The sequence below is a fragment of the Lepisosteus oculatus genome, chromosome 12, assembly GCF_040954835.1.
Source record: "Lepisosteus oculatus isolate fLepOcu1 chromosome 12, fLepOcu1.hap2, whole genome shotgun sequence".
In the NCBI taxonomy this organism is placed as follows: Eukaryota; Metazoa; Chordata; class Actinopteri; order Semionotiformes; family Lepisosteidae; genus Lepisosteus; species Lepisosteus oculatus.
In genome coordinates, this window is record NC_090707.1 from 16,610,901 (window position 1) to 16,634,705 (window position 23,805).

Genomic DNA, 23,805 nt, shown 5'->3' on the forward strand with positions numbered 1-23,805 from the left:
ACACTCCCTGTGGAGTAGCTGGTTTCTGATCCTCTACGGATACAATTATCCAAAAGAAAAAGAAAAGATGGCTGTGTAATTAACATCGTTCAAAACAAAATCTAATTTCAGGAACAAAAGGAAGAGGACACCCTTGACATGAAAAATGTAGGTCTAGGTGCAGTACTATTTTTATGTAACAGCAGAGAGAAACAAGTGTGTGAATGCTTTCAACACTCTTGATAATTTGAGCACTTTGTGTACTGGATTTATCTGCAACTGTCCTTTGTACAAACTACATCTTCTTTATAGTGAGAATACATGCTTAACATTTCTGAACACTGTATTAAGCTAGGAGTGCACCAGAAGACAAAGGTCTGGCAAGATTTCTTTATAGTGGCATAACTGTTCCCCTTCCAACTCCTCCTGCATTTCACCTCTCCCCCTTTCAGTTGAGCTCAGTGCCCCCCGAGGCCAGGTGGGGACAAAGTGTCATAAAATCATACATCTCCTCACCTGTAACATGTACTGTTAACATCTACCTGAAGGCCACGGCCTTTTGTGTCTGTGTTTTTCCCCCTTTCTCCGTTTGTCAGACAAACAAAACCAACCATCCCTCCCCTGTTATCAAATCTCCTCCTGGGACCTAGATACAGGGCCTCTCTGACAAAGATGGCTCTCAGGTACCTGACGTTAACAAGCCGAATAAAAAAAATTAACTTGCCGACATCTTATATGGATACAACATCTTCCCTATAAGAAAATTGTGGAAACCCTTTCCTATCCAGTTATGAAGAAGAAATCAAAATTGAAATGAATGATTGAGTAGGACTGCAAACAGGCTCTGAAATGGTGACTGTGGCCTCTTGCCTAACTATGACAGAACATTCCCACACTAAATGAGCATCCATTTTTTGTAGTTTTATATAAAAGTTGTATTTTCTTAAGTTTGCCTTTTTTAAAGCTTTTTTTTTCTGATCATTTTTTCCTTCCTGTTGATGGCAAGCTTGTGTCCCATTTTGGAGGACGCACATCTGCACACCTAAACCTTGCTGTCACCCCAGCAATGGGTCCTGAAGAAACCAAGATGGTGGTTTTTTCCCCCCACATTTCAATTACTGAACCCTCACATGAAGTGATAAACACACTCCAATTCCATTCCTGCCTTAGTAAGGGAGACAAAAAATTATCATGAAAATAATGTGTTTGAAGAGAAAAGCAAAAAAGTACGGGGGGCTTATGTGAAATGAAATTCTTGAATGTCAACTAATCAGAGTTGTGTTGCTGTCCTCTCCTAAAACTCTGCTCCGCTCCTATAATCTCTGGGAGTTGCACCAGCCTTTACCTTATTCCTGCTCTTGTCCTGGCTGTGCTCGGAGGAGCTCTCAGGAGCAGTGTAGTGGAGACTGCTGCTGGACGATGAGGGCTCTCTGTCCCTGTCTCTGTCCCTGTCCTTGTCTCTGTCCCCAAACCAAGAGAAAGGCATGCAGGTGGGGATGGATGACATGGACTCTGAAGGAGACAGGTTTCCAGCAGAGTCTCCCAGTAAATCTCCAGACCCCCTGGGATAAAACAGAAAAACCGAGATACAGTTCTAGAAATGCCCAGCAGCCAGGTGCCTCAAACAGCAAGACTGGTGGCACGAGAATGACGTCTGCAGGCTGGAATTATCCTTCACGGCAAAGACAGCTACCGGCCACTGTTCTGCAACTTTGGAAAAAAAATAAATAACTGGCCTTATTTAAGCTCGAAGGTTTTTAACCTTTTCAGACAGCATGACCACTTTTCAAGTAAACTCTCTCAAGAAGAGACCCCTCGCGGGCTAGAAATATTACAGATCCTTACTATAAGGTAAAAAAGTAAAGTCCACACCAGAGATGCAGCTGCTCATTGGGCCCGAGCCCATCGTGGTTTCTGTAGGCTGAAGCAGACTACAGAGCACATGGCTCCCCCTGGATGGGACACAGGTCCATCACAGGTATTTCCCCCAGCAACACTGGTAAGCACTTGTATCCCCTGGGGGGACTGGAGCAGCTGGGGTAAAGTACCTCACTCCAGGTATAACAGCTATGTCCGAGGCTCGAACCCACAACCTGTCAGTCATGAGTCCAAAGGCTCACCCACTACGCTATACCACCCCCAGTCTTATTGTTTATTGCAAAATATGAGCAACTGGGTTGCATATCAGCAGACCCACTGTTTAAGGGTGTCAGTTTCAAACCACTGTGTGCTGTAAAGGCCAGCAGACTAATTCCAGCCCTACACTGACATGGCTCTGCCAGCTCTGCTCAGGGAATTTTGGTCACAGTCGGCTAGTAACATGACCCATGACCAATCAGCCACTCCCCCAGAAATATTCTGATGCTCCCACCACTCTCAGAATGATCAAATCCAACAACAACAAAAAAAAGGGTAACAGCTAACATAGAGGCTCGTTCCAAAAAAGATTTGCCTTGCCTCTGAGGCTGCTTGGAATTCGTTTTCTCAAAGCAGCTCTTACGAACCCAAGTCACAGTCGGGATTTTGCTAGGCTGCTCCCACAGAAAGGACTAGTCAGGCGACCGCGAGGGTACTGACAGTTAGAGTCCTTACCTGCTGTCCAGGGAGCCTCTCAACGCCTCCTTGTCGTGTTTCTTCCCTTTGCCACCAGACTTCCGAAGGCCGCTGTTGGTACATAAAGAGTGCAGAGTAAGCCACGTCTGGATTAGACCCTGCTGCAGGACAGCGGACAGCAGAGTCGGGCTTTGCAATGAACGAAACCAAGATCAATCCACAAGAAAGTCAGACATGAGAGTGGATGATGAGCATGATTAGAGCCATCATCCGCCAAAAAGGACTGATCAGTGGAATAACGGGGATGATCCACAAAAAACTGGTCCGGGAAGCTAATCAGCCTATACCCTGCCTTCTTTCTAGATCCTCAGACAAATGAGCTACTAACCTATCAAATAGGCTAACGATCCACAAAGCTGGTGTGATTCCAATAGTTTTAAACTGGATGCAATGGATTATACCTGTCTGATAATGTCGGTTTCTTACATGGCCTCTTGTTTCTCTTGTGGCCTTAAACAGAAACATGTACAAGCCACCAGAAATCACCTACCCAAAGTCGGGAAATCTTCTTTTCTGCTTCCCTGATGAGGAATTGTCGTTTGCTTCCGCCTTGTCATCTAGAGAAGAATCGGTTATGTGGAGGAGGCTATTCAATTTCTGTTTTGCCTGCTTATCATTCAGGTGTCGCGAAGACTGACCGCATCACACAGCAAAAGGCCAGAGTCACGAGCGCATTGTTTCTACACACTTCAAGAATTCCTCTCTGACAAACTCAGAAGTTAAAAAGTGGCCTTCTTTTAAAAAACGAGGGCGAAATGAGACCAATAGGTAAAAAACTCTTCCGTAAAATATTTCAAAGGGGGGGGGGGGGGGTCTGCCCTCAGGAAGGCCCATTCTGTGATTTTAAGAGTAAATAAAATTACAGCGAATTATAACAAAAAAAACAGTACAGTGAACGGCCTGTTTTTGGAAAGGGGGCAGGGACAGAGGCCCCAAGCCAGCGCCACTCTCCTGACTGAATGTCTATAAACCGTTTGGAGGACAGGCCTCAGTGTTCCCGCCTCTCCACCTTCAGAACGGAAGGGGAACGGCGCGTCTCGCGCTTACCTTTGGGCTCCTTGCCCTTGCTCTTCCTGACGGCCCGGAGGAAGCCCGTGGGGGAGTGGGCGGTGTTGGCGTCTTTCGACGGGGACAATCCTGGACTACTACCGCTCTCGCTGCTGATTCTGTGGACGGGAGAGGACGGGGCAGGGGGGGCGCTGGACAGCTCCACCTGGCTCTTTGTGCTTCTTGCTGTCTCCGCCTTTTCGCCCTTGGGTCCCTCTCCCGAACACGAGACGGCCAGGGGCAGCGATAAGCTCAGCTCAACGGCCTTCTCTTCATTTCCAGCCCCCCGAGACTCCGGCGGCTGTACCTCGCTGTCGTCACTCTCCTGTGCAGCAACAGAATGACATTCCTGCTGAAACTGGGCCACTGCTAATGGCTTCCACAGCCGACTCAAACCATCTCCAACTGACGCGGTAACAGGCAGGCCAAGGCAAAGACAAGTGGGTCAGAAAAGGCCTCTCGCCTCTGAAAGAAGAAGTAAAAGACAGACCTGCTCCAGACAGGGGGCAGCTCCCAGGGTTTCTCGCAGCTTGTTTCGCGACGGCGGCTGCCGTTTGGCCTTGAGGGCCAGCTGACCCTTCGCCCGGTGGGCGCTGGTGTCCAGCCTCTCCGTCTCGGGAACCACCTCATCCAGGGCTTTGTGGACTGCTGGGACAAACGACATCGCCGGACTGCTATCACATTTCCATCGGTTTGCTTCACGAACTGAAAACCCACATTTTACTGCAGTAATGCGCCAGGAAAAAAGAGGCCAAAGTCATGCCTGTAAAAAGCTGGGAAACATTAGCTGATTATACCGTATAACCAATGTATTCAATATTCTAAGGCAAGCCATGATGAGAATATTTGTGGTAGCGGTTAAAATATAAATGTGTATATTTTATTTCTCATCACATATGTATGTACAGTATGTCTATTATTGGTTCATGGGTTCACGTTGTGTTAAATGTATTATGTTATGTCTTTTACCTGCCTGCAAAGCGAATTTCCTATCTGGGATAATAAAGTAACTTTTGGATTCCCTCATAACATTTGGATAAACTCTTTCCTTGGATCCCGATCACTCACGGTAGAATTTTACAAGTTTCTGCAACAAGGCCGTCATTAACTATATTCTTTTTTGAAAGAAAAATAAATTTAATCTGTATTGAAGGCAAGTCAACGAAAAAAAAATAATCACAGGAGGTGATACAAAACGTGTGTTAAGTTTCATTGCCAGACAGCAGTGTTTCAAGATTTCCTGTGTCCCAGTAGATTCTCTACATCTGTGAGATTCGCATCAAAAGAATTATCTTCTGCCAGATGTCTTTCACATAAATACAGCTAATGGTGTGCGTCCCATCCAGATCCGCACAGTGAGATGAGATGGACTGAAGCATGCCTGTGATTACACGAATGAGGCTGGAGCCGAAGGAGAAGGGTTTGAAATAGGAAATACATTCAGTGTTACTGCAGACTTCCATTTCAATAACTGTTGTGCTTAATATCGACAAATCCCATAAGAACTCAGCTACAATATTGTAAATATTGTGTTCTGTAGGCCGGTATTGCCATACACCATAGCCAGACAAAAGACTAAGAAAATAAAACATTAACCTAGAACAACACTAACTACTAAACTCACTGACACTACATAATCTGTCAAACCTATCAGAGACGTGACGATTTTACTGGTTAATGGCGAGGCGGTGGCACTTGTCCTCTAGCTTACTGCCCGGCTGTCCCCTTTCCCAGTAGCTGTGCTGGCAGAAAATAGCGCCCTCATTGCCCCAGTGTCCTGGGAAAACACGACATGCTCTAAGGTGCCCGGAGAAGGACCCTGGGTTGGTGCGTACGCTGAAGTAACGTGTCCAGTGACTCAGGTGTCCTCAGGGCGTCCCCCGACTCTCTGGTAGAGAGCCCTTCCTCCCTCGGGCCTGCGTCATGGTGCTTGTCCTCGGCGCTCCCTGTGGACCCTCCGTGCGGCTTTTCCTCCCCAGGGACAGAGGAACTGGATGGGGCTGCCGAGTGCTCACCAGGGTGGGCTCTGGCCTCCAGTGCCTCTATCTGAAGAGATTGAGGAACGCCATCACTCTCGGAGTTCAACTGGATTATTCCGGACAGTAGCGCAGGGAGTCTCCGTTTAGCGTCAGGATTAGAAAATTGTGACGCTAATCAAAATGGCACTAATCAGGGAATCTCCTCCTGTTAAAACTAATGAGGAGGTGAGGATAGGGAAAAGGGAATCATCTTCCAATAGGGTATAAAGGAATACAGTTAGGTTTTGTTCCTGAATTTAAGCAAGTATGATATTAAACAAACATGAAATTGTTTGAATTTTAATAACAATTGAAATTGTGCTTGCATAGCATAGAGATACCATAAAAAACATGTAATAAATGTCATTTAAAACAATGACAAACACTGATCAATGATGTTTGCAAATTAAACGTATAAGGAAGGAAATTGTTGCTAAAACAATTATACTGATATTAACTTTATATTCATCTTTCTATTTCTCTTTATCACATCTAATTTATATATCAGTACCCATACTGAGACGCTTCTTTTTTGCCTTCAAGACCAGGTCTCTTACTTGTGCGTCTCCTTCCACTTCTGATTTCAAGGATTGCTACGATATTTGGAGACTGCAAAACTCAAGCTCAGAGCGAGAAAGCCGACGTCCGAACCCAGAAAAGGCCCTTTGAATGCTTGGCGGCATTGTGCCGGTTTTGTTCTGCACAAAAATTCAAATTAACCCACCATCGTTCTGGGGGAAAACTACGGTATGTACCGTAAACGGCATTAGTCGGCGGACTTTTAACGTCCTGCACCTCAATTTATCGACTAGCGCTGCCAGTGTACCCAAGGTTCCTGGGTCTGCCCCGCAAACAGACAAACTGCAAGGGGTTCCCAACTCTCATGTAGGTTATATATTTTTCTTATTGCTTGTTTTACATTCCGAGTGCTTGTCCTGTTCTTTTATATGTAATGATTTCTTGTCCTGTAACAGAGGTTGTTTTGCTTGACTTTTTGCCTGTAGCTCTTTGAGGGGCTGTCCTGCTTTATTGCTCATTTATGGGTGTTGGTCTTGTCCTTTGATATGTACTGTAAGTTGCTGGAGCTCCTGAAGCAACGCAGTTTTATTCTGCCTTAACATAACGTCTAGCGGAGGTTAAATGAACAGATCCCAACAATCCCTTCCACAATGTGGTTTATTATTATTTTGTAATGCTGGATATGTGCAATATTTTCACGTGCTACTTCAACATTGAATGAGGAGACTAACAAGCATATTAGCACTGATGTCAGTTTACCCTGTCCTGCAGTCTCTGCAGCTGTGTCTGGTACTCCTGCTCTTTGTCTTCCAGAGCTCTCTTCAGGTCCTCTTCCTTTTTAACAAAGTCTATCTCCCTGGGGTCCGAGACAGACAAGACACAAAGGAAATTGAGCAAATAATTTCAAACAACAGAAACAGTTCACCACTTTCAACGAGCACACCTAAATTTTCTAAAAAAGACCACCTAAAATGCGGCAAAAAGAGAAACATATATCAAAGATAAACAGTTCTGTCAGTGGTTTTCAGTCGATTCAAATAAGCACAGAGCATGAGGTCAACTGAAATGACAGCTCAAGAACAAAGACCTGCTCAACTGCAGCTGCAGTTTTAATATTCTAGCACAGGTTGTAAGAAGATCACTTTATCGGCCAAATACAATTTCTTGTACTAGGAATTTGTCTTTTCTTATACCCCAACGTGCTCTCCATGAGAGACACAGACAGGGAGAGAAGCTTGGGTTCAGAGCGCAGGGTCAGCCATTTATACGGCACCCCTGGAGCAGTTGGGGTTAAGGGCCTTGCTCAGGGGCCCAACGGAGGAGGATTCCTCTGCCGGCTGCAGGATACGAACCGGCAACCTTCCAGCCACAGGCGCAGATCCTTAGCCACAGAGCCACCACACTGTTAACACGTCTTTGCAGCATAACAAGAAACGGCATGTCCTGATCTTCGATCTGCTTTTTCTAAACATCTATTTCAACAGTCCAATACAGGCTTCAGACATCATTTTTAAAAATGAGGCTGTTTGTAGATAAAAAAAAAAAAGTGAATATGCTATTGCTATTGAAAACCCCCAAGCTCGCACAAGTTTGGGAGATGTTAAATATTGGAATTAAGGGATCATCGGAGAGGAATATTCATTTAAGCTTTAGCCACATTTAAACTTTAAGCACATCTAGACACAACACTAGTCACTCACTTCTGCTGATAGTCCTTGAGCAGTTTCTTGGCCTTGTTGTATTTCTTTTCCAGAGCATCGTACTGGCTCTGGGTTTCCTTCAGGTGCTCATTGACAGTTTTGCAGAGGGTCTGTGCTTCCAGCCAATACGTCTCAATCTTCTTGATTTTCTCCTTATTTTCTTCAATGCTTTGCTGCAGCTGAGCTTGCCTTGCTTCCCACACGGCTCTGTCCTCCTCGGCTGTTCTTAGCTTGAATAGTACATGTGCAAAAATGTAAAAAAAATAACACAGAACTCAAGATGCTCTGCTTCAAGAGCAACCAGGCAGTTGTTCTTCAATGTACAGGTGACAATGCATCATATTATGACAAATCTAATAAAACACAGTTATTTAGAGTGTCACTTTTCTCTACAGTGACGTGCATGTGTTCTTATTTATACAGGTGAGCTAAGAGCCTTGCTCAACTGTACAACAGCAGTCTCTCATCTGGGACCTGAACCCACAACCTTCCAGTTAAGAAATCCAGAGCCCTAACAATGACTCCACACCGCTACCTATAGCCACAAGCAAAACACACACAGCTCTTTGACAAAGGCTGAATATAAACATCTGACAATTTCAGTGACGATCTGAAAGTCTGACGTACCTTCTCCTTTGTCTGCTTGAGCTCAGCTGATGTAACTCCATGCTTTAACTGCAACTGCTCACACAGGCATACAGCAGATAAGGGAATGAGAACAAAAATAAACAGTGCTTTTTAAAAAAGAGTATTTCAAAGTAATGTGCCGCTGATCAGGTAAGTTATGAGATACACGTCCAGGAAATGAGAAAGCATCTCAATGGGAGCCTTTCATTTGTGATGTTTATGCCAGTTATTTGCATAGTCTCTGAAAGGAAAATGAACAAACCTGAATATCTGCTCTTAATCTAAGGACCTTTCAACAATAAAGCACTACAAACAATGCCCATCAAGGGCACATTACATTGCATTACAGTACCAATTATGTGAGGCTGAATCCCAGTAAGTCTGATTAAGACAAGTAGCACATGTAGTGGACTCAAAGATTATTGGCACTCTTAATAAAGCAGAACAAAAAAGGTGTATAAAATAAACAGCACAGATAATGATCTATACTACAGGCTTGTATTCCAATACAAATATTTTAAATTGCAATGTTTTAGAAAGAGCAATACTATTTGTTTCTCAAAAACATAGGTGTTAAAATGATTGGATACTGTGATTTTTTTAAAGAAATCAAATAAAATTCCCGTTTCACTAGAGCATAAAAAACAGAGGTAACACAGACGGGAAAACGTTTGTCATCCATCTCCATGGGGAAAGGCATGGAATTGATTGATCAAAACGGGCAAATGGTTGTTGATCTTCACAAATCACAAATCTCCACATGATGGATACAGAAAGTGCATCTTGTGCCCAGGCTCAGTGAGGAACATGGGCAGGGAGGCAAAAAAGAATCCGAAGGTCACAATTGGAGAACTGCAGTGTCGCACTGAATCTTGGGGTCTTCAAGTCTCCAAATCAACAATTAAAAGGTTCATCTATGCCAACAAGGCTGTATGGAAGGGTTGCCAGAAGAAATCCCTTACTAACAACAAGAGCATCGCAATGGAAGTGCCTGGAGTTTGACAGACGCCACTGGGACTTTGATTGGATCCAGGCACTATGGTCAGATGAGGCCAAAATGGAACTCTTTGGCCACTCACACCATCAGGAAGCTTGGGGTTAGAAGAGGGATGTGTACAAAGAAAAGAACCTCACACCCACTGTGAAATATGGGGGATCGTTGATGTTGTGGGACTATTTTGCTGCCCGTGGCCCTTGTTAAGATCAGTGGGCATCATGAACTCTACTACGTATCAGGGTATTCTGGCCAAAAACCTGGTTGTCTCTGCCAGAAAGATGTGACCAAGTTGCAGGTGAGCCTTCCAGCATGACGATGATCCTAAGCACACCTCAAAATCAACAGGGAAATGGATTGAAACATTGACATTTTGCAATGGCCAACTCAGTCTCTGGACTTTAACCCCATTGAAAACCTGTGGTCTGAACTGAAGAAGGCAGTCAATAAAGGTCATCAAGGATTAGGAACATTTCTGCATAGATGATGGTCCAAGATCCCTCCCAATGTGTTCTCCAATCTTATTAAAACATTACAGGAAAAGGCTTTGTGTTGTTATCCATGCCAGAGGTTACAACAAGTACTAGAAACAGAGGAGCCAATACTTTTGACACCTATGTTTTTGAGAAAAAAAAATACTATTAGCCATTTGAAAACATTTGTTTTGAAATAACTGTTTCAGAATAAAAGCCTGTAGTTTTTCCATTTTGGGAGTCATTCACTATATAGCTCATTCTCTGTGCTGTTTATTTTATACAATCTTTTTTTGTTCATCTTTACCAAGGGTGCCCATAATTCTTGAGCCCCCTGTACACTGAAATCCCTCACTGGGGAAAGAGTCAGCCAGGTGATATTTAAAATACCTCTTTGTATTTCAAACTCAGCTGCGTGGAGTCCATGTTAGAAGGCAAAAACATCTCTTCGCTCTCAGGAAGTTCAAAGACTTCAACTGACTTCCCTGCAAAGCTCGATCCCAGTACCTCCTCCTCCTCTCCCTCCTCCTCGTCGTAATGCTCTTCCTAAACAGTCATTTCAAGTGACAGCAAATGAGCACAAGCCAGGCCACAAAAATAATGACACAGAGCACATTCCGTTGCTGGATAACATGTAGCATTTGTCATGTTTAAACACGCCATTAACATCATCCCAAGAGTTCATTGATGAGCGTACAAAAGCCAATCTTACATTAAATGCACACAGAAACAGCACAGGTCAATGCAAATGTTTATTCAAACATGCCTGACCCGATGAGAAATGAGTACAGATTTATCAGGGATGCCAAACAAGCATGCCTTGTGCACTGAACTTAGCAGTGCCTCTTTAAAGATGCACACTTACTTTTTTCAGGATTTTTTCCATTAGATAGAGGTTTGAGTTTCCAAATCGACAAACCCACATGACCCAGTTTAAAGTTGCAAATCTTGCATTGGATTTTTTATTTTATTTTGAGAAAGCTTCAAGTTTCCAAATTGACAAAGTAATGTGACCCAGTTAAAAAATAACTGCAATATTAAAGAAATTAAGGTCAGATTCACCTGAGCTTAGCAGTTTTTTGCATGTCCCCTGTACAGAATGTACAGTCACACTCTGCATCCCACGCCGTGTATAGTGTACAAACCCCTCAAGGTGGTTCTTTTTACAAGACTCAAAATGAAGGATACTATAGATGGTGCAGCTTTTTTTGTATAACAAAGACACTAATGTACAGTCATTTGTGAATAGCGATGAAAATACATGCACAGCACCATTCTTCACAAAACATATTTAAAATAGAAGCAGTGGTTTGCCTGAAGCTTGCTGATACAAACATTCACACACTCAGTCATCAAGTAAACGGTCGGACATCAGCTTCTGCTGTACTGTAGTGACCAAGACGTCATCCGCATAACAGTTTGTTTTCCCGGATTCTTTGATTTTTATTCCAAGCAGCTAAATTACAGCAACGTCCCAGGAAGTCTAGACTAAATGGAAGTGACTTCACAGCTGCAGGCCAGACAAATGCTGGTTGAGTCCGGCCTGCTGGTGACTCACCTCCTCTGTGGACAGGTCATACTGGTCTTCCAGTCGCTGCTGCTGTTTCTTTTCTTGCTCGAGAGTCTCACTGATGAGCCGCGCCACTTCGCTCTGGGTTCCAGGCTTCTCTCGCCCAATCAGGAAACTGCACGAAACGACAGCGCCGCTCATCACAGGAAGTAGTAAAGGCAACCCGAGGAAAAAAATTGGTTTTTCCAGTCTCTGCTGTCCCCCACATGTACTGTTCCCAGCACGCTCAGTCTTTCAATATTTACCTCAGCACTTTAAACAAAGTTTGCTTCATGCCTGACAGGAAGTGAGGTCAGAAAACCAAATAGCGCTGGCTGGCCAGCCTCTCCTGACTGTGAGCTGTCTCATTTGCCTGAGGTAAATCATTAACACATCTCCCAGGATTTGGCATGACCTTTTCTCTCTTTTAATCTTGATGTGCCAGGTGACCCTTCCCTCATTTGCAAACTCGCTTCTGTGTTTACAAAGACAAAAGCCTCAAGCCTTGCTACCACTGATCCTAAATTTATTTCTGTCTGAATCCGAAGAGTTCTGAATGGTGTGAATTATCGCCCTGCCCTCTTTAATCTGTCAGAATTTCTGTTACGCCCATTTTCCTGAAAAACAAGCACCGAGCAGAGGAGCCAATGTTCAAAAAGCGGACTTACTTGACAGTGCCTTTAGTGTTTTTCAGTACTGTAGCAGCGAACAGCTGTGTGACGCCAACCAGACTAATTCCATCCACCTCCACTATCTGATCATTGACCTGGATCCTAGATGAATGCAAACATTGAAAGAACAAACAGGGTTGTCATGCAAATACAAATCATCCCCACTCAAGAGTGGGAAGAGGACTTGAATAGGATGAGCAGAGGAGAGAGGAACCAGTAAACACTAAACATGAGTGGGGGGAGAAAAAAAAAACACCTGAAATATATCTCAGCCCTTCCTGGTAAGGGCACTGACGACTTAATACACCAAACCAGAACATTTTCAGTGGAAAAAAACTAAGCCAGTGCCTTTAGAGAAATGGGTATTTCTGATCCTATCAGTGCTGAGTTAATTGTAATCCGAGGAAAAAAGGAAGACAGCCAGCGGTGCTTATTTAAGGGAATTATTAAAGGAATGCTCATGGCGGTGGAGGAAGATTAAAAGAATGGGACACATGAACAGTCTGTAAATTTGCAGGCAACATTATCTTTTAAAGAAGATAAGGCACACTGTCCACCAGAACACAGTGGGAGTCTCCAAAAATTAAAGATTAATCTCATGTCTACTGTCATAAGTACAGGAGGGAAAAAATGGGAAAGTTTATTTTTGCTGTGCGTTAACCTTCAACTGAGCAAAGCCACACACTGTGGTTATGGCCACTTTCGGCAATATCTTGGCACTTAAAAGCAAGCACCTCAGCGCAGAAAGTCTCCATGGCTGGAAGGCCTAATTTCCCCCAGAGGTCAGCACCAGAGGTCTTTTCTGTGTAACTGTTCTGTAACTGAGGCCCATATACTGTCAGTGGTTTAGAAATGGTATCACCAGTCCATTAGTCCAGATTCTGACATCAGATAAGACTTGGGGAAATCATATGGAAAAAAACCACAGAGGACAATCTATCCCCAACAATATAAATTCTTTGAAGAATATTCAGTGTTTTGGCTAAGATTTTGAGAGCGAACGGCTCAAATGCACACTGCACCGAAGAAAGTTTTTAAAATGGAGTTTTTAGGTGTCAAATGGAAAACCCAACAGAAAACTTGGCTCAGTCAACTCCCTTGGATGCTGATGCTGTCTGCGGCTTTTTCAAACTATCGCTGGTCAGGTTTCAGTTTTGAGGGGTTCACAAACATGGAGCATCTCTGTCAGTCGAGCAAGTTGCCACTGAGGGACGTCGGTGTTAACACTCTGATGCTTCACTTCGGCCTTGCGTTGCTGAGCAGCGAGAGCAGGAAGCCCAGAAGGTTGCCAAGACAACGCAAAACCGTAGGAAAAGTACTGGCAGCGTTACACTTGACTTGAAACAGAGGCTTTAAGATATTTGACCTTGAAGGAACAAGGAATATGTTTTCTGCTTGAGGAACTTGTGCTCCCTCTATGTATAAGTGTGAAAAATGTACAGCACCAAATATTTCTTACCGTCCGTCTCTTTCTGCTGCCCCATTCTCACTAATGGTCTTCACAAATATACCAAGCTTCTCCAAGCCTTGGTCAGCCCCTACTCCCATTCCAATGATGCTGATTCCCAATCCGTTATCTCCTGTGTTTGGAGAAAAGAGTCACGTGAGCTCGCGCATCCTTGCGCTAGGCGCGAGGTTTCGGAAGGGACGCGCAGAAAGGGAACGTTACCCTTTTCGATCTGCACGGGGAAGACGTCCATCTTCTCCACCCGCTTCTCCAGCTCGTACTCCGCCGACGCCGCCACAGGGTCCACCTCATCGTTGCGCCGGTCGTACTCCTCGTTGGAGTAGGTACTGAAAACCTGCGGCACAATCGCAGACTCAGCGTTCGGCGTCCTACTGCGGACTGTGCCAGCAGCAAGCGTCCCGCAGGTAAACGCATCTGGCCCCCCAGCGAGGAAAGTTCTAGAAAAACACCAGACTAATCCCCTTTGCATCAGTTTACACTGTGATGAGTTTTATAAAGCCTACGCACCACTACCAGAAACGAAAAACTAATCACCACTAGACCACTTAAATGAGTCTTATCACATAATTCAGAGCAAAGACAGGAGTACATGATGATTTCACAAAAAACAATTACGCAAGATCTGCTCTGTACAAAATCATCAAAGTTCCGAGGTCTGGAAATCTTGAGGTTACCCTCAACCCCATGTTGATTTGCACAGTTTTAAACTTCATCTGCTGATATTCACTACAGTCAAACAACACCGACTAAACCCAGGGATCTAACCTGCACTTTCCAGTCCCTGACCCACTGGAACATGTATCCCTGAGCAACGAATGTGCTGCTCGCTAGACTGCCTTTCTCATTTAGAGAGATCATATACCCCGATTCTGCCAGGACAGTCCCATATATAAGGCCTGTCCCAGATGTCCTATTGTTTTTCAAAAGGACTTTTCATCCCCCACTCCCCTAAAGGGGAAACAGCCAGGTGACCTGTTTTCACCCTGGGAAATTATGATCACCCTCTTTAAGAGACACACTGTGCCATTGTGGAAAACTCAGCCTTCGCCTGCTTTGAAATGTTTTGAATTATCGCAACTGCTGCTGCAAGACCTACACCAAAGTAAAGCCTCCCCCAGTTCAATTTGCTCTCCTCCTGCTGAATGGGAGCCAGCTCCAGAAAACCAATGCACTGCTTATCCTGAACTGACTATGGCAGGCCTCCATTAAAACACCCTCCAATGAAAGCCGGCTACAGCTAAGGGGAGATTTTGTGTTACACAGATCGATGCAGCAAAGTTTTCCTCCTGGCTTCCCAAGCAAAAAGGAGCGAAGCAAAGAGTCAGCCTTCCAGTCAACCTACGCTTGGCTCTGCTTTAGTTGGGATTACTTGGAATGTTTCAGGAGCTTAGGAAATGTGTCATACTCCAGAAAGTTGAAATGCTTGACTAATCTGTTTCTAAGCATGGACATCTGTTTGCCAATAATCCTCATCCTAAACATAACAAAAACTCCCCAGGAATTAATGCGGGTTTAAAGGTTGTTTTTTTTTTCTATAACAGCAGAGTCCAGGGCTGGGCCTGGAGGGCCGGTGTGTCTGCAGGTTTTCTTGGTCTTTTTAAAGCAGCAGCACCTACAGAGCTGGGAGACGCTGTCACACTGCTCCAGTGAAGCCAGGCACCAGCTGGTGTGGCTCTTTAAGAGTTTTTTTTATTTATTTTCCAAGTACGTTCTGCCCTTCCTCCTTAGTAAGTCAGGAGTCATACAGGCACGCCGAACATCTTCCGAACGTGCCAGCTTTTCAGCTAGAGCAAGACCTTTCTGTATTTCGAAAGCTCGCGAGAAAGGTTCCAGTTCACTGACGAAAAAACCCAACATGATCGTAGCGGGAGCTATATGGAATTCACACGGTTACGCCTTTAGACTAACGCTTGCCAAAGGATCCAATGAACCTTAAATGCGTGTACAGAATATTTTTTTCAAAAGATGAATTATGAAGTCAAGCCCGCCGAGCTCCTCAAGCGGATTCTGAAAACTGAGAGATTGCACCGAAACTAGACCCCTCTTTGCAGTGCCGCCATAGATAACTTAGCTGGTGGGAACCCAAGATCAGAAATTCACACTCTAGTGCCTCCTTCCCGTCGCTGGAGGTCCACAAGGAAACCCTGTAGGCTCATTTCTGGATTCCACCGATTACAATGCTGTCGCTTTGACTTCCATCCATCCAGTTTCTAGCTGCTTTGTCCAATTCAGGGTTGCGGGGTGAGCTGGAGCCCATCCTGGCAGGCAACAAGCGCAAGCCAGGGCCCACCCTGGACGGGACTCCAGTTCATCGCAGGGGCACACACCGATACGAACGCGGACATGCACCGAGCCCCAACAGGCTCCTGGAATTTTCCCAGGAGCCAATTAACCTACCAGTATATCTTGGTAGGACTGGAGGAGGAAACTGGAGCACCCGGAGGAAACCCACACAAACCGTGGGGGAGAACATGCAGACTCCACACAGACAGCACTGCAGGAATTGACTCCCGGACCCCAGAGCTGTGAGGCAGCAGGTCTAAGCATTGTGTCCATCACTTTGTCGTACAGAAGAAAATTCCCTGTGTGCACTTAACCACGCAGAGCGCACACACCTAGGCTTATTCCCATGTTGCTTGTGGTGCCCCCTGGTGGCCAAACCCAACTGATGGGGATTAGTTCAGCAATTATATAGGCTTACAAATGAAAGAATGCCACTTGATGAGAAGAGATTATTTAGTTGCTAGTGGTTACCTGACAGGGATCTCGTACACTAGACACTATTTTTACTTAATACAGAGCTATTTATAGAGTTCATAGTGTTGGTTTGCTACCTGTAGAATAGCACAAGAGTAATTCTTCAGAATTATGAGCAGTAGACTGAAGGAATTAACTTTACAGTTCCATTTACAATTTTAAACAATAATGACACAGGTTCATTGGATTTTTAGACCCGACTGCTTATTTGAATAGACCCCACTATAACCAGCGGGAACTGCTGAAATCTCCCGTTAAATATCCTTGGTCGCAGCTTCTTCACTTCACTGCACTGACTTTTTCAGGCGTGTAAGCCGAAGGTTGCAAACTAACCCCAAACTTGCACTGATCAGAAATGAATAATTAGCACTGCAGTCAAACTGCACGCCAAAGCACAGTGTGAGCAACCTGTTAAAGCGCCTTGGCTAGAAGACACTTCAGAAATAAAAACATAAATAGGTTCGCTCGTTCTCCAGACGATCCCAGCCTGCATACTGATGTAGCACTTCTAACATAGCTTGAAGTCTCCTGGTTCCTTACAGGCGAAACTCGTGGCTTTCCGAGAGATTCACGGAAATCGGAACTATTTGATTCAAGTGCTGCCCAGATGTCGAAAAATGGCATTTGGACGTTTTGGGGGAAATTAAATCCATCCTTTCGGCTCAGGGCTGCTCATGTGTTTCGTAGCACGACCGTAGGAATGGGCTGGGAGTTTGAAGAAAGGCATGACGTAATCCTGGAAATATTTCCACTCCCGAGAACAGTGAGGCCCGGCTCCTCATGCGAGTCAAGGCTTGATGAATCGGGCACATTTCCACAGGGCGCCGCACAGGCCGACGGCTGCTCTCACACAGAGGCTTCTGCGCTGCTGCCGACAAGCTCGGTTTTAAAAGCTGGAAACGGCTTTACGCATCAACTCTTCAGTCCCCCGAGCGAACACCTCCTGCCACCCTTTTAAAACAGGTTCAGCCTTTGGACCTTTGCACCACCCCAATAAATCCTCAATTAAAATGAATATTCTGAGGCAAATCTGAATTTTGGCTGAGTGTCCAGCCCTCTTTCCCGGCCCGCCTGCGCAGTGGCAGTGCTACTTCCTGGGCAACATCTGAGCGATAAGCGTACATGGAAGGATTTGTGACAACTGCTTTTCACATGTATGATACTGGTTTAATACCCTAAATCAGGCTGAAGCCCCACTGGCAGGACTTACTGACGCAAATTAATCGGGACTATCCGCATGGAAGTGGGCTTTACAAAAGATACTAAAAGATCCTGCATCCGAGGATCAAAAACACATTAGAAATGTTACCGGGCTGGTACAGCGGTAGACACTGCTGCCTCGCAGTGCTGGGCCCCTGGCTTCGATTCTGGATGTGGGGTGCTATCTCTGTGGAGTTTGTATGTTCTCCTGTCTTGTTTTGGGGTTTCCCCCAGGTGCTCTGGTCTCCTCTCACAGTCCAAAGACATACTGGTAGGTTAACTGGGTTCTGGGAAGACTGCCCCCGAGGCGAGTGTGTGTGCATTGCTGTGTGTGCCCCGCGGTGGACTGGGGTCCAGCTCCCCCATGACTCAGAACGGGATGAAGGGATTAGAAAAGGGATAGATAGGCGAGCGAGAGACAGTCACTCAGCCCATGTTTGGCAGCTAAATGAACCAAGGATCTCAGGCAGCCGTTTCGTGAAAGACGCCGTCGAGTAGCAGCTGCAAGCGAAATTACATCTTGATGTCAGTTTAAGGACGGCACGTATCAAACAATATACTGTACACGACAAGCACGACACATGTATCGAGATATCCAATTCAGATCTCATTCACATAGAGCGGCGGAGCGGTGGCTCTGTGGCTAAGGATCTGCGCCTGTGGCTGGAAGGTTGCCGGTTCAAATCCCGCAGAGGAATCCTACTGCGTTGGGCCCCTGAACCCCAACTGCTCCGGGGCGCTGTACAATGGCCGACCCTACGCTCTGACCCCAAGCTTCTCTCTCCCTGTCTGTGTGTCTCATAGAGAGGAAGCTGGGGTATGCGAAAAGATGAATTCCTAATGCAAGAAATTGTATATGGATAATAAAGCAAATATTATTATTATTATTATTATTAAAGCTGGAACGCTGGTCACAGACTCCTAGAATGATGCCTGCAAACTGTAGACCCAGTAAATTCACTGGAACATGTGCAGTAATTGTGCATTATTTATAAAGACACCTCCCCCAACCATACACTCTTGAGGGTTACTTCTCCTACCACATTTGACGTTTTTTGTGATCTTATATCACAAAACAAACTACTATGCACTAACGTTGTTTTAAGACAATATCAAATTTGTCGAGACCTAAACTATACACTGCAAAATCAAAGTATTTCTCCCAACAAGGAGAAGGAGTGTGGGGGATTGGACCTGTTCAAGACAGGAGGCCCTAATTTCGAAGTAAACAACAGCTGAGCTTGACAAGTACTATCTGTTAAACAACAAATACAAATGGAGGTTCAGTGCAAACAAACACATTCAAACGACTTTCCTAGTCCAATTTAGAAGAGACATTTCTTCCCCTCAGATAAAACCAAAAATTGAAAAGCGCTAAATCCCAAACCACAGCTGGAGTCAGAGACTCTTCCTCAGCGAAGTTTCACATTGGTTATGCTTGGCCTCTCCAAACAGTTTTTATCAGACTTCTGGTTGCTATGGAAAACTTCAGCAGTTTTGAACAATGTTCTTTTCTTCATCGAAACTCAATAGCTTAAACCCTTCCGTTCACAAAAGAGCCTCAAAATTCAGGTTCATCTCTTTCTTAACACAGAAGGCTGGGCCATCAAATTGTTCCCATCAAAGAACCTTCTCTAGTTACCAAATTGTAACTTAAAACAGTCAGTTCTCTGTGCAAAAATCCCTTGGGTGCTCAGTTCAGTAATGCAATTTATTCAGTTCCAAGACACACCTACCATAATAAGCAAGTTCTAAATCAATACATAGACCTCTTCATTTAACTGAATAGGAATTACACACTACTTTGAAAGCAGGCTATGCTGTTGTTATTTTCCTGATGTGCTGTAACTTTCTTGTTGCGTGTGCAGTTCTGTAGCAATGTTGCAGGGTCAGCTTTTTGCATTTGTCAAAATTGCCACCTCCTCCCCATTTGCCTACTGGTAGGACGTGGGATTTCAGCGTAGCACTGATACAGAACAGCCACCACGTTCTCTCCCTTTAAGAAAGAGGCCCCTGCAGCTCCTGTTATTGCTGGAGATGATTTAGAAACACACCCAGGTCAAGTGGTCCAAGCAGTTACAACAGAGACCCACACTGAGTGCAGAAATTGCAATATTATACAATCCTTTCAAGGACTGTAAATCAAAGCACACTCTGGGAACTCAGCACTGGCCTGGTACATAGCATCCAGTTTGAAGGAAAGAAGCTGATACAGCCGAGTGACCTTCGGCGGCAAACAGAAGACATTAGAAATGTACAGCATGTCAGAATGTGGCAAGCTAGGAAATACGATTATTTTTATTTTTCAGCCATCAAAAAATACAATCTATGGAGAGTAGTCCCCCCTGTGTGGATAAAAGACTTGTGGGCACAAGTGGAAGCTATGCAGAAAAGCATTTAAAACTGAGAACTAGATACACTTCTTTACACCAAGGGTTGTGGGAGTGTGGAACAAGCTATCCAGCCATGCAGTTGAAGCCGTGTCTTTCGAGAAAAGGCTGGATAAGATCCTTAGCTCAAGAAGCCATTAGCTACTGAAACAGGCCAGATGGGCCAGGTGGCCTCCTTTCATGTGTAACTGTTCTTACTCCCAGAACTCACTCCAGAACAGACGTTTCCAGCTTTTATAACAGAAGAGCAGCATTTGTTCAGCGTGTCTCTCAGGGTGACGACAGGAGTTGTTCTATTTCTTGGGGCCTTGCAATGCGCTTTCTAAAAATAAACACCTACATTCAGACTTGCAGGTATGAGACCAGAGGAATGGGGAAAAAGGTGACACCAGCCAAGCACAGAATACACACCAAGCACTAACAGTGTGGAGATGATAAAAGATAGCAATCGTGCTATGAGCAGGCCTGCTCCAATGTGTACTGAGGATAGGATGAAATCCGGCGTATGGAGTTTCAGGTTCAGCAGGTTCTGCAAAATCAGCCTTTGCTGTTAGTTAGTAACAACCCCGCCAGAATGCTTCTCTCTCCCAGCAGCCAGAACTGTGGGCAAATCCCTAAAAATTACAACCCGGAGAATAAAAATAAAAAACGTTTTCAATCGGAAAACGAAACGGCCTTCCTGGTGCCACGTTCACAATACAAGCCGTTGCAGAGCCACGCTCGTTGTTGTAAAGGGAGAGCTGTGGGAGCCTTCAGAGCGAACCCAGCACCTTTTCTCTTACTGCTCGTCTTACGCCAATCTGTGAGAGGCGACACTTCAAAGCATTCGTCTGAAAAAAGGAGACAGCAGGCGCAAAACAGCAAAACGTGAGGTAAAAAAAAATTCGCAAAGAAACGCTTTCCGAACTAAACCGAGCACTATCTTGGGCTTTCTGCTCGTCTCAAGCACACAGAACGGTTTTACAGACGGAGCCTGTAGCAGACTGCACCACTGATGACAGAATATTTACCAGCTTTGCGACAAGGGAAGTTAGTAAGTCTATCCTCCTGTAAAAAACAGCCGATGTACACAAACAAGATATGAAAAAGTACTCAGTGGTACAAAGGGTTTTGTCCTTCATAGAGAAGGATACAACAATAAAAACTCTTTGCTTTTATATACAGTGCATAAATATTTGGACAGTGACACAATGTTTGTTGTTGTGGCTCAGTACTCCAGCACATTGGATTTGAAATGAAACAACGACTATGAGGTTAAAGTGCCGAATGTCAGTTTTAATTCGAAGGTATTTATGTCTATATTGGCTGAACCATTTAGGAATCACAGCCTTTTTATACATAGTCCCCTCATTTCAGGGGACCAAAAGTAATTGGCTGCACAGTTGTTTCTTGGCCAGCTGTGTGTCGTTGCATTGTTAGTTCATGCACAAGAGAGCTAACAAAAGGTCTAGAGTGGAGTCTAGATGTGGCATCTTTCACCTTAACACAATTTACAGCGGTAACCTTAGGGAAAAACTAAGCTGTAAATTGTACGTTTTGTTAAGGTGAAAGAGGGGTCAGTCGGGGGCACACATCCTTCGATCTGTGTGGTTCCTGATACCTCAGTACAGCGACGGGGGCACTATACTATAAAAAGGCGCAGTAAAACCGAGTTCCTAACTCTCTGTGGTCATTAAAAAATCCCAGGGTGTTTCTTAAAAAAAGCACAGGCCGGCGTCCTGGACAAATTTCCCTCTGGCCTTTACCAATCATGGCCTCCTAATAATCTCCATCTCTGAACTGGCTTCATCACTCTGTTACCACTGCGGGACAAATCCCATAACAGCCTTGATCCTGAAGCTGTTGCGAATCCAGCAAATAATCATCTATGAGTGTATCGGTTCCAATTTGCGTCAATTGCAATTAAGACGCAGAGAAAGCTATAGTTTTTCCCCCACTGATCTGGCATTTTGAGATTCTACGCAATGTCGCTTGGCTTTTTTCGTTGTTTTTGCTCACTGTCGGATGTTCCTTATGATGTCACCATCGAGCAAGCCAAGAGCCAGCCAAACAAATCAAAAGCACTGCCTTTAAAAGCCTGGCTAAGAGATGCGCAACAAAGGAAAAAAAAAAAAGAGAGAGAAAGGACAAATGACTTCTCTCCCCCCCCAAACACATGCAATCCATAACTAAACTGCTCTGGACAGCACAGAACACAAAGGCTCTGAAGCTATCTGATCTAACATGCAAGGAGTGGCACTGAGCCCACAAAGGCGTGTTTTGTGTCAGAACAAGGGAGAAAACTGGACTACATTAAGAATGATATAAAGATCCGTTTTGTGTGCACTTTGAATATCAAACCGAGGTCAGATTTTAGCCTTCCAGTTATCTCTGCTTTAGATAAAAGTGCTTGTTTATTTGAAAAACTTTGGAGCTCGAAATAAAACCTGGACACATGCCGGTTATAGACGTACCCTTGTGATGCACTTTTGAACTGTTTACCACACCTTCCTGAGCAAACACTTTGCTGGCACTCAGCCTAGGAATGAGGTAAAACAAACAATGTGCACATTCATCCCTTAAAACAGCAGGCCTCTTTTTAAAACTGCCTGTATTTTACCTTAAAAGACAGTGATGGGTACAGCAGGTGCTTCCTTGTTGGGGGGTCATAATGATTAACAAATCCCGGCAAACAAAAAAAAGAAATCTTTGCACTGGATTATCAACAGAGATCGACTGCCCTGTCACACAATAAACAATGGTTGGGAACTGTCCTACGCAGGATACGGACCTGCTACAATCTGAGCAACTTTCTTCTAACACTGAATAAACACATCCAAGTACACACACCAAAACAAAAAAACTGAAAGCAAGGTGTGTTGTTATCCTGCCAACTGGGCGTTGGTCAGTATTCATTTTCCGTTTTAAAATCTTGATCTTCTGGGCAGGTTTCTCACGATGTTATACACAAGTGCACCTAAAATCGATTTTCCGTTCCGGAATGCAAACCAACAGCCATATTAATATTACACTACAAGTTAAGCAAAGCCTGATCAAATACCATTCGCAAGCCCGTTACATTGCTGGTAGAAGCTGCATCTGCCTTACTTTTGAGTTTTTCCTGCTGGACACACCTCAATGCCAGAGCCTGTTTTGTTTGGCATGATGTAAATCAACTTTTTTTTTTTGTTCTGCAAGCGTATGACTCACACTTGTCCTGTAGCCTTGCTTGACCTGATGGAACAATAAATAGCAATAACAGGGGGGCATGTTGGCACAGTGGTTAGCATTGCTCTTGCACAGAGATTCGGTTCCGGACCTGGGGTGCTATCTCCCTGGAGTTTGTACATTCTCCCCGGTTTCCCATGTTTCAGATGCATACTAGTAGGTTAATTAGCTTCTGGGGAGAACTCCCAGTGCGAGTGTGAGTGTGTCTGTCTGCCCTGTGATAGACTGCTGAGTGTTTCCCGCCTTGCACCTGAAGCTTGCTGGGATAGGCTCTGGCTCCCCTATAACCCTGTCTTGCATAAAGCGCTTAGAAATCAGACAGTTAATAACAACGGCAAATAATATTTCACTTAAATAGTGTAAGAATACAGCAGCAATGTTTATGTTTTTATAGCAAATTCTAGTTTGGAATTTCCCTCTGGCTTGATCAGATTATTATTATTAGATTACTATCTGAAGAAGTTCGAGCAGGAAGCCTACATTAATTGCACAGGAACGCGAGAAGGTTAATTCTGCACCGCAAAGTAGAAATTAAGGAGAGACAACGTTTCTGCTGTTAAACCTCCTTCAGGTGCGATTCCTTTTTTTTCTCC

At 44.6% G+C, this 23,805-nt stretch overlaps 1 protein-coding gene across 2 annotated transcripts in view; it reads right to left on the reverse strand.

Annotated features, from left to right (window-relative positions):
- The window catches only part of ppp1r9ala (protein phosphatase 1 regulatory subunit 9A-like A), a 40,507-nt gene that overhangs the window by 6,798 nt on the left and 9,904 nt on the right, over positions 1–23,805 (reverse strand). For both annotated transcript variants that reach the window (XM_015358936.2, XM_015358937.2), the window contains exons 3-16: positions 13,860–13,992; positions 13,650–13,770; positions 12,188–12,292; positions 11,529–11,655; positions 10,361–10,516; positions 8,504–8,557; positions 7,877–8,106; positions 6,936–7,032; positions 5,475–5,685; positions 4,130–4,287; positions 3,640–3,964; positions 3,083–3,149; positions 2,572–2,643; positions 1,325–1,541 (exon numbers count right to left, since the gene is read on the reverse strand). In XM_015358936.2, coding sequence (XP_015214422.2) covers positions 1,325–1,541; positions 2,572–2,643; positions 3,083–3,149; positions 3,640–3,964; positions 4,130–4,287; positions 5,475–5,685; positions 6,936–7,032; positions 7,877–8,106; positions 8,504–8,557; positions 10,361–10,516; positions 11,529–11,655; positions 12,188–12,292; positions 13,650–13,770; positions 13,860–13,992 — 2,073 coding nt within the window. The remainder of the gene's footprint in view (positions 1–1,324; positions 1,542–2,571; positions 2,644–3,082; positions 3,150–3,639; positions 3,965–4,129; positions 4,288–5,474; positions 5,686–6,935; positions 7,033–7,876; positions 8,107–8,503; positions 8,558–10,360; positions 10,517–11,528; positions 11,656–12,187; positions 12,293–13,649; positions 13,771–13,859; positions 13,993–23,805) is intronic.